The sequence below is a fragment of the Oryzias melastigma genome, linkage group LG5 (assembly GCF_002922805.2).
Source record: "Oryzias melastigma strain HK-1 linkage group LG5, ASM292280v2, whole genome shotgun sequence".
Taxonomy (NCBI): domain Eukaryota; kingdom Metazoa; phylum Chordata; class Actinopteri; order Beloniformes; family Adrianichthyidae; genus Oryzias; species Oryzias melastigma.
Genome location: NC_050516.1, coordinates 19,486,893 through 19,498,171, shown reverse-complemented (window position 1 = coordinate 19,498,171; position 11,279 = coordinate 19,486,893). Strand labels below are relative to the sequence as shown.

The window sequence follows — 11,279 nt, the reverse complement described above, 5'->3', positions numbered from 1 at the left end:
TAAGCCTGCCCTCATTTCCCATCATCCATCTGTTCACTCTCTCCACAGTTACAGCCCCTCACAACCCTAACATAACATTACTGATATGACAAAAATGGCGAGAAGTTTTGAGCCAGGTGCCAACTTAGACAAATAAAACGCAGACGTAGGCTACATGGATCTACTAGTGTGCAAGTGGATGCATCGGAATTGAGTGGAGCAGAGAGTTTGTGGCCCGTCGGCAGTGGCACTGCTACAAACTTTTTCCAAATGCATTTATATTAAATAAATACTAAAAAATTACAATTTGAAGCTCAATTTTCTTTATATATATATATATATATATATATATATATATATATGTATATATGTCCTCCACCGTGAGAAAACGTGAACACCAAAAACACAATTTTTCCTTTGAGTGGGATCTTTAAGTCCCCCTCCAACCTGGAATCAACCTGCAGCACTTTGTAAGAAACCACATGATCATGCCTGCGCACATGCTAAGGTAACTTCTTAGTGTATGTGAGTTGGTGGTCATCAGACCAGAAGCATTACAGGACTGTTTACTTTGCATCTTCAAAGTAAAGTACATCTGTGATTCCTGTCCGTTTAGGAAACACTCTCAATCTTCTGCAGTTGGACGATTCTCATGGTGCAAGAACACACTTTTTTATATGGAAACACTTTTAGCACAAGGTGTTTACTCTGGATTATTGCTACACCATACTAGTGCACGTACCTACGGTTGGTGCGAAATTTCAAAGTGTTGCAAATCTCACCAACCTTGCTCTGGGTTTTTTCTTTCACATCTCTACTATGATATATGAAAGACTTTGTGTCATATAAGCTCATTTATAATTTCTCCTTAGTGACCACTTCCATGTTGGTATGTCTGTGTTTTAAAAAAGACGCTACCTGTATCTCAATACCAAATCCGAGTCAACTGGTTAAACATGTTCAATGACAGCACATTTTGCACAAAAACTGACTTGGAAACTTGCGTAGTGATGTGAGAGTTTTGTATATGAAAGCCCAAAATGTGCATGTATGTGGATTTACATAGACTTTTTTATTGAAAGTGGTTGCTTTAACACACGTTTCCAGAGAAGTGATCAAATCCTGCTGTTAGGGTGGGAAAAACAAACAAATACTGACCTTTACAAAGTATTTTATTGATTCAAAACCTCTCTGAATAGAAAGAATATAAATTTATCTTTGAAGGTTTAATAAACTCTTGATAAGATTTTCAAGTAATTCTTCACACTATGTGCATTGGAACTGATATTGCTGTTATTGATGATCTGGTGTGTCAGAAACCTTTTTTTTTTTTTTTTCGTAAACTTGGTTACTTCTAAACCGAAACTCAATGAACAAAACTAAATGGACGTCAAAGAAGCCGTTAAATGTTTACCTTGTGGTTGAACAGGAGGCGTGGCCTGGGTAACTTTGGGTTGTTCTCCCAGTTTGGATGATTGTGATGAGGAGGACGCAGGCTGATGTTGTTGTTGATGATGCTGTTGTTGTTGTTGTCGCTGCTGCGTGGATGGAGGCTGACTCGTCTCTCTGACCACCAAAGAGGTTGGTTTGTCTTTACTTTCCTGAAGCAGTCGAGCAGCCTGGAATAAGCATTAAAAACAAGTAGTTATCTAAAATGAATGTGTTTGAAATAAGATAAATCAATGAGAAAACAATTATTAATGTTTTAACAAAAATGACGAGCAATGTTTTGATTTTTATGGAGATAAAGTATGCTTTCTATCAATAAAGTATTATTAATAAATCAATTATAGACAGTTGTTTGTGTTAACATCATACTCAGGGTGGAAAACATTAGCATGACCTTAAAAAAGAAACTTGTATAAAAGCTACTAGACTACAAGTGTCTCACAGCTATTTAGAATTTAAAGTTTAAAGGAGTTCTTAAATGTCAAATGTCTCAAACAGCTGCAGATCTTTCTATGTTTAGACACCAACACGCGTTCATTAAAAAGTCAGTGCCACGCTCACAGAAAAGCAGCTTGAAAGGACTAAGAGCTGACAATCAAATGAAAGCTCAAGGTACAAAGTAAAGCTCCCAAACGCATCAGCAGCTCTACTGAAGACGGGCTTGAGGGAAAGCAAAGAATCAGTTACAAAGTCATTGTTAGGACTTAAAGAGAACGGTTTTAAAGAAAGTCAGCATTTGTCTTTTTTTTAATATTGAAGAAATTATTTGTGCAACGGAAAAATTTTATATAGATTAGAACAAATACATATCTATAAAGGTTAAATCTAGTGAGCCATCAGATTTTTCACCTAGTTTGCTAAAAAAAAAAAAAAAATTCAGAGAATAACGGAAAATATACTTTATTGTGGTATATTGTGATATAAAATAATCTATCCATATCGTAAAGCACTTCCTAGTTGCATTCACCAGGTTATAAAACAACAGTAATTTGTGAGTTTGTACGTACCGTTGGCTGAATCTGTAGGTTGATGGCAGTGAGCTGGACGGGCTGAGCTTTGGCGTGGTTGATGGAGGAGTGGAGAGCGTGAGGGCTGATGGTGGAGTGGAAGATGGTGGCCTGCTGGCTGGGAGTGGCGGGTTGGTGAGGAGCGGGCTTGGGCAGCACGGGGACGGGGTGCTGGGACGGCTGAATGGAGGCCGTCTGCAGTAGCTGGCCCGCCGTCCGTTGGGAACTCTGCTGGACCACAAACTGCTGTTGCTTGTGCTGCTGAACCAGGGAATGAGGCTGAATCTGAGTGTACGCTGGGGAAAAAAAAATATATATATATATATATATATATATATTTCTGTTGTGTTCCCAATGCACAAAGTACAACAATTCTACAATGTCATGATAGAAAAACAACTTTACTGTCTTAATTTATGTGGAATCTAGAGAATTTGGGCAGGAAAAAGGATTCACAAATAGGAAAATGTGAGTCAAACGCAAAAAAAAATAACTGCACATTCATAATAAGAGAGTGTTGACGTCTGCACAAAAGATCCTGTACGCAGCGCTGCCTTCACCCCTGTGCCCCTTGTTGACAAGGTGTAATATTAAAAGCTAGTGGAAAGGTTGCTCAGACTGTTGCCGTTCTGGCCTGCACCATTTCTCACAAATTGTTTAAAAATGGCCTGTCACCACATGTCAGTGCCAACGCTGTAAAAACACATCCCGAGCTTGTGAGGCGCCCCGAGAAGAAAACGCATCAATCTTGTATTGTGGCGGCGTATGCGAGTGAGAGTGCGGTCGGCGGAAGGAGCCCGGGGCTACGGCAGTTTTGGGAAAGCCTCAGGAAACGGCGAGCTAAGCCAACTGTCCATGAAATCCTTCAGAGTTTAAATTGACTCGGCGGGTCCCAGCTGTTCTCCTGCTCTCTAAAATCTCTGACAGGATACATCCCAAACTAAAAAAAAATGACTAAACCAAAAATAAGAAAATCCAAGAATGGAAGTATTTGAATATATTTTAACAGATCCTTTTGGGGGGGGGGATAAAAAACTTGTTACCTCAGTATCCACAACAATTGGGTGGAAAATTATTATTTTTTCCTTTTTTTTAAATTAGCACACAAACTACACAGTTAAAAAAACAAAAGAATAGATATTACCATTGAAGAGCCTCATTACAGTTTACACAAATACTTTTATTTTTTGGTCTGACAATTTTTCTGGTGTTATTTTTTACTACCTGCTGCAGTATTTCTTTATTTTAGCTACAACTTTTACCTGTAATCTGGTGTTCTATTGGTCTGCAAATGTATCTTAATCTGTTGTTCACTTTTTGCCACAGTGAATCAGCTTTCCCTGATTCCTACAGGTGGTTTTGGCAGAGATTTTTACACAGGATGCCCTTCCTGACACAGCCCTCGGACCCCCTTGTGGCTACATAGGCAGAAGAGTGAAGGGTCTTGACTAAACATCCAGACGGGATTAAGTCTGGTTAAATTTATCTTAATCTGTAAATCATGAAATATAATTTTCTACATAATATTGTTTCAATAATTAGTGATCCAACCTTTTAACTAAATTTACTTTAGTCAAGCACTGTTAAAGCTGTAACATCACATTTGTTGCAAAAGAGAAGCTGCTCAAGTGTGCTCACAATGGATTAGTTCTTGTTTGGGAATTTAGAGGCACTCTTCTTTAACAACATACCCATAAATCCAGAGATTTCCAGCCACAGCGATAATAAAGCAGGGGGCTTTCTGAGTCACAACAACTAACCATACTAATCATTCTTGATGGGGTTATAATCACACCGGTGTCAGGAGAGGAATCAGTTAGGGTTAACATCCTCCACTTCATGAGGCTTAAATACTGAAGTAACCCCTTGACTCATATATAAACATACAAATCACACAATCATCTCAAAGCGGCAAAAGGAAGCATGATCTTTATAGGCTTCTAAAAATGGTTGTGCAACATCCTAAATTGAATCTGCATTCCTCTCTGAAATGCAGCAATAGTGCTGGAAAATCCCTCCGTTTCCACATTCTCAGCAGCTGACACTTGGGCTTACTTTCCTTGAGCACAATGGGACTTGCAACAAAAAGATCTATAAATAAAAAAAAATACAAAAAATACAGGGTTTAAGTTGGATTTTCTCACTCGGATGGAATAGTAAATCAAGTTTGGAGGAGTTTGGGTAATCCCTCACTACATCTGGAGGTTTCTAAATCATCTGTTGAACGAGGAAAGAAAAATAACCCTTTAAAGAGACCAGATTATTCAACATACATTAGTAATGAAAATATAGGTATTAGTTTAATTAATAGCAGAAACAAGTTCATTATTTTACTCTAATTTTAGTTTTTTAAAGGTCGTTTTCTAAAGCTTTCTGTAGCGATATTTGGAAAGATGTCAGATGACACTACAGCTCCACAATCATGCCAAGGAGCAAGCATCCAGTGCGGATCGGTTCCAGGCAATCTGTTGTGCTTCTGGGGGGTTCCCTGCTGCGGTTTTCACAGTCCGTGTTAGCCTTTCCTTGCCAACCGGAGACAATGAGACCCTGCACCGAGCCAGAACGCTTTGTATTTCGATTCTCCCTCTGCTCCTCTTCACATGAGAGCCACTCCTCTTTAAAAGAAGTACAGTAAACGACACTCAACCAGGCAAACTCTTCAGTCCAAAACCAAGAACTCCAATTCATCACACCTCCATCTAAGACTGGCAGACACGAACGAGAGCAGAGGAGTGATGAATGATCAACAGTATCAGTTTTTGTAGTTCTAATGAAGGAAAAAAAATATTCAAAACATGTAAACTTTAGATGAACAAATTTAAATAAATATTGTGGCTTTTTTGAGGCTTTAGGACCATATAAAGGGCTAAAATAAAAAAAACATATTTTGATTTATTTTTTATTTTTTTTTAAATAAAGCCAAAATTTTGAGGAAGTTGACATGACAAGTTTTGAGGGGAAAAATCAGTTGTGCTGACAATTAAGTATTTTGAAAGATAAAACTAACATGTATGTGGTTATCATTTCAATCTACAACCTCAGTACCAGACTAATCTTGTAAGTCTGAGGTCACTTCCTGTTAGTTTGCGTACTTTCCTGCTCTGAAAAACAGTCTTTTAAAAGACCAACTCTGATGAAAATGATATTTTTGAGATTTTTTACATATTCTCGTGACATTTTTCTGATGATGGAGGACAACAATAAAAGAATGAAGCTTAAAATGGCATTTTTGAGTACTGCTACTCTGGAGAAACTATGTCTTGGAAAACAAGTTATTTTTTTGGTTAAAAACACAATAATCTGAATTAAAAGATAACTTGGAACAGATTAAAAGATGATTAGAGAGGGACTTTAAGGGCTAACATTAACAATCCCTTTGTACTACTGCATAAAATGATGACATTGTGTTAGGTTACAACCTGGTTTATAATAAGTGTCGTTTTTTTCTAAAAATCTTTGATTTTATTCTTGGGAAGAACATAATTTGTAAACCCTCTGCTTCTCTTCTTGTTGGTTTATGGAGCTGTATTGGTGTTAGAAAGTGTAGGGAGAAATTTCTTTAAAAAAAACAACAATAACAATACTAATTTAACTTAGTGGGAAAGCTTACTTCACAGCAAATGCATTTTTTTAACAAGTGACAGGCACTTTTAAGCCCCTTTAAGCAATTATTCTGCTGTCAATATAAAATGAACTTTGATCAAATCGAAGGCTGTAATTATTCAGATTTCTAGCTAAAAGCTGTATGCCGAGGTCCAGAATGTGGTCAAGGCCTGGACTTTGTAGTGGCGAACTTGTGAGTGAAAATGACGACTTCTTAATGCTAGAGCACTTCCTGAACAAACCGCCGTGAACTGTAGTAGGGTTATTATAGAAAATGTCTGTGCTATCCAGGGGGAGGAAATAGTTAAGCCAATTTAACTAGGAAGTATTTTAAGAGAGACTTTTATGATGGTCTTTAGTTCCAACATATTATCGTTTAAACTATTTTCACAGATCTGATTCAGATATAAGACTGAAAACTATAGAGATTTCAAAAGTTCAGCCACAGCCTAAAATAAGTCCACACTTTTAAATATAATACTTGCTGAAAACATTTGAACCTTAGGGAGTTTAAATGGGTTAAAAAAAAATGTGTACGTTATATTATGTCTTTAAAATGTTTCTAACGTAAAATAAATATATGTCAAAAAGAACAGGAAATACCATCATTAGCAATGAGTCTTATTCATAACTTTTATTACTTTTCTGCACTATTGTAATAAGAATTTAACTGCACTATTACTTAAGTACATTTTTGTTTGATGACACATTTTTTTCTGTAATTTTTCCCTCTAAGTCTCATCCAGTATGTTTGTCAAGAGTTTACAGTCACTTCCTGCATCATTTGGGCTAAAACGCTTGTCAACTGAAACATATTCATCACTCCACAAGCAGCAGTACTCCCTTGCAGTACAGAGCTACCATCTACTTGCCACGTTAAATCCCTCTGGGGCATTTTTTATGCATGGCAGAAAATGTAAGATGGTATTTCAGATTTAAAAAGTGTGTTCCTAATGACCCTGACGCAGTCAAAATGATCCTAAAGCTCTCTGAATTCTGTCACTTTGCCCTGCAGCTTCCTTTACTCCTCATCAGTCTATTAGCCTCACAGCATCTCATGTGCACACCTGTCCCTTGTGGCTTGCTGCTATGGCAACCCAAGTTGATTTTTTTTTCTTCTTCTTCTTTTCACTGAGACAACATGCAACCGGATTTTCAGCTTCCATTTTCCTCTTTTACTGTAAGCATTTCTGAAACAAAGACGGAAACAGTTGTGCGCTAACACGCTCTGATAATCCAGACTCCCCCTCACTTGTGCAAATGCGGGAGCTTAGAGACACACGCCCAACCTGCCAACCACAGCATGCATCAACACCAGTAAAGCTGTCAAAGGTTTGCAGCCGTGTGCATACATGGATGTATTACATGTTTGAACAGTTTGCTTTATGAAATGTAATATCTCATCAGGTCACAAACAAACTGGATTTAATTTGATGTCATCTGCTTGTACCGCTGCACTCACAACCTAATTCTCTAGAAAAAAAAGATGAGTTTTAATTATTTGATAGATGCTCAAAACAACCTCCGTTTTACCTACAGTACGACTTCAGAAAGCTGGCAGCTTTAGACACAACACCCCGTTCTGTTTCATCTCTTAGCGTCTGGCTGGATTTGTGACACAGGCCTCAACACGTTTAGAGTGAAAGCTCCTCAAAATATCAAGTGTGAATACATTCTCGTCTTATCTTCACTTCTGCTGCGAAATCTGCACAAAACCTGAATCAAGTTTAGACGATGGACGTCGAAGGAAGGAAGCATCGGCTGCAGAAATGGATTGTTTGTGCAAAAAAACGACTGAATTCCTTTGACACTACAAAAATTGATTAAAAAAAACATTGCTTTCTAAAACAATAGTTTGCTTACACTACATAGAAGCCTTGAGAAGCGTTAGACCACTCACAGAGCTCTATCTGTGTCCCCACTGGAGTTTCCTCTGATCCCAATTAAAGCATTTTAGAATATTTGGAAGCACTTAAAAACTGATAAGAAAACATGGACGGTTCAGTAAATACCAAGATTTTTTTTTATATATCAAGCTGTGAGAGCTTCTTTAAGAGGACTTTAAAAACATGAATGTACATTTATTTGGTAAAATAACTAATAACTTCAAGCCATTTAGCTGGAGGCGATTTTTTTCTCCCTTCTGCTTTCGCATAAAATATCAGAGAAAATGTATAAATATGGTGCTCTTAAAAGGATCTATATGTACCCTAATTTAAAGGGCAAACTGCATATTTACACATTGCTTCTAGCTATTACATTAAGTTTATTTGCCCTAATCGATGTCCCTATATGTGAATAGCGTGTGGTGCGTAGATAAATCTTTCATTTTTTTTTTACAAATATATGTATCCGTTTTAACACAAAATCTTATCATTTTAATCAATTACAGAAAGGTAGATCATTTTTTTAATATATATGTTGAACCATCTCCACTTACCAGGGGCGATGAGAGGCTGAGCACTGACAGCGGAAACGCTGCGGCTCATGTTTATAGCTCGAACCTCAGTGACCGCTACACCGTCCCCCTTCTTCCCTCCATCAGAGGAGGTGTCGGAGGAGCCGGCCTTTCCCCCGGAGGAGGACTGGGCCGCTTGGCTGGGGTTCTTGACCAGTGAGGCGGGCTGAATGGGAACTGGGTTCTGCTTCAGACTGAGAGCCTGCAAGGTCTGAGTCTGAGAGGAGGACGTGGTCGCCCCCTGCTGGCCACGTATCGCCAGATTCTGAACTTGATTCTATGGAGAGACATGCATCATTTAAATGTGTGCTCAAAAAAACAAGAATTAAACAAGAATATTAAACACTTTGCTTTGCATATTATATATAAGGTAATGGGGGAAAGTGTACCTGTGAAGAGGCCTGAGCAGAGCTGTCTGATTGCACAGCGGTCACTGTGGCAGCTGGAGTGAAGATGAGCTGTGGGGACAGAGGAACAGCCCGCCCCAGGTTCCTAGCCACCTGCACCAGGTTACTTTGCTGGGCCTGAATGGTACAAGGAGAATGGGAACCAATGAAGTAGAATTAATGGAGAGCAGATTATACAATGATAAAAAACTCTGAGATCCTGTGCACCTCAGAAACTGATTGAGAAACACATGGAGAACACGTTTCAGTTTAGTGTTATTTTTTAACCCAAAAACGTAATGGTTGTGTTGGTTTCAGCTCATTTACCTACACAAATTACAAGTAGGGTTGTGTTTATGCACATATGCAAGCTAATGTGAATGTGCTCTCACCATCTGTGCACGCAGGTACATCTGTGCCTGGCTGGCTGTGAGGGTTGGACTGGATTGGCTGCCGAGCAGAACAGCCTGCTGGGAAATACTGGTGGGGGTGGAACTAATGCTCTGGGCCCGACTAATCAACTGAGCAGCCGCTGGGGAGGTGGTGAGGTTGATCTGTGCGAGGAGGGGGGATTAATCAGATTGCTTAAACAGTTTTTTTGCTTGTAATTTCAGATTTTTCTGTTAAGTGTTTCTAAAGGTTAATTAAATTTTTAAAAAAGTATGTTCAGCCTTACCGTGGCCTGAGTGGACCCAGTCTGTTGAGATGAAGTGCCGTTCTGTGAGGACGTTTGCCGGCCAGCTGCGATACTGGCCTGTCAAGAGAGCAGAGGCAAACATGAGGGATACGCCAGACTGTAAACTTGTAAACTAAAGTGTTATTGATGGTGGAAATTCTCATTCCAGATGTGGCGGTTAGCCGACCTGCTGAACTGCAGCGAGGCTTTGCAGCTGGGCGGTGCTGAGGCTGTGCTGCTGCTGCAGGGCCGCAGTCTGCAGCATCAAATGCTGCTGCTGAGCGGCGTACATCTGCTGGAGGTACTGAGCTGCAGTGTTTGGTTGTCTGTTAAAATGCTGGAGAACCTGAAAAATATTTAGAAAAGAAAAGTCTTGATCTGAAAGGATTTTTTGTGTGCCAAAATTTCCTCTCACAAGTTAAGAAAAAAATTGGAAATTAGGATAAATCCATCAGCACAAATCCCATTTATGATTGATACAATTTTAGAAGGTCTATTTAATAAATTACATCAAGAAGGAAGGAGGAAAAAAAATCCACTCGAGGCCCTGCAGTCCTACCTTCATCTAACAGGATTTCATTAAAACATTTTTTAGACTTATCCAGAGTTTTAGAAACTTAACAAGCCCTGTGATATAGAACCGTCCTTTAATCAGTACACAATGACTTTGAACATTTTCTTGACCTTTAGTTCGCCTGAGGTTGAGCTGTGTGAAGGGTCATTACACAGACAGCTTGAGAAATGAGCTTAAAATTAGCCGAGCAGAATTACACGCATAAGCGGAGAGCTCACTCACGGAGTGGAAGTGATCTTTAGTCTTGTATGCTTATAGAAATGCTTGCAAGCAGAGAAATTTACCTTTTTTGTTGTCGGCAAATGGAGAGCAAAAATGGAGGGGGCAAACTAACAATAGCCCTGCTGTCAAAGGGCTAGCACTTAAAAGTTGAGTGGCCTTCATTCAGGGCCTAAAACCTGGATTATGGCTGCGTGTCAAATTGAGGGTGTAATCTGTGGGCGAACCCGGACAAAGTTTAGACAAAAGTAACTCTGTTGGGTGAGGTGTGGCTCTCCAGAGCTGAAACTTTGTATTAAATCAGCTAAAATATTAAACATTCCAATTTTAGGTGATTTCCATTCATGCCCAGGCTATTTAGAGAATGATGGAGACAAACACTAAAACACCAAATTAGACTACTTAAAAAATACATTTTAGTTTCACTGGTGTTCTTGTGTGTAGGGCTGGAAGTTTATCCTAAAGTCAGAAGCACAAAATCACAAAAATAATCCTCCAACTCTTGTATATTCCAACAATTGTTTCCTTTTTCATCATGTTTGATTAGTTTATCCCAAAATTGTGTATATGAGATGTGTGCACATATAAAAGCTTTTCAAACTCAAGCAAACAGAAAAGTGCGTGCTGCTCGTCGGTGTGGCCTTACAGACTAATTTTGGTTTGATCTGATATCACAAGTTAAAGTGTTTTATTGCAGCATAGCTCTATAAGGTATTATTACTTAGTGCCAACATACAATTATTTTTTTGTGTGTAATTAATTAATCATGACCTGTTATTAATTAATCTAATTGATCCATTTTAATCGCAATTTTCAACCTAATAATAGCTGTTAAAAACTCATTTTGAGTTTTCCTTTTAAAAAGTTTATGATATTAGGATCAACTAAAAAGGTGGCTTTATTGTTATTTTTTCTAATAAAAGATTTC

At 38.5% G+C, this 11,279-nt stretch overlaps 1 protein-coding gene across 2 annotated transcripts in view; it reads right to left on the bottom strand.

Moving 5' to 3' along the window:
* phc2b (polyhomeotic homolog 2b (Drosophila)) overlaps positions 1-11,279 on the bottom strand; it is a 29,305-nt gene that overhangs the window by 6,174 nt on the left and 11,852 nt on the right. For both annotated transcript variants that reach the window (XM_024271268.2, XM_024271269.2), the window contains exons 3-9: positions 9,746-9,904; positions 9,559-9,636; positions 9,275-9,436; positions 8,886-9,020; positions 8,479-8,773; positions 2,436-2,731; positions 1,394-1,598 (exon numbers count right to left, since the gene is read on the bottom strand). In XM_024271268.2, the coding sequence (XP_024127036.1) occupies positions 1,394-1,598; positions 2,436-2,731; positions 8,479-8,773; positions 8,886-9,020; positions 9,275-9,436; positions 9,559-9,636; positions 9,746-9,904 (1,330 nt within the window). The remainder of the gene's footprint in view (positions 1-1,393; positions 1,599-2,435; positions 2,732-8,478; positions 8,774-8,885; positions 9,021-9,274; positions 9,437-9,558; positions 9,637-9,745; positions 9,905-11,279) is intronic.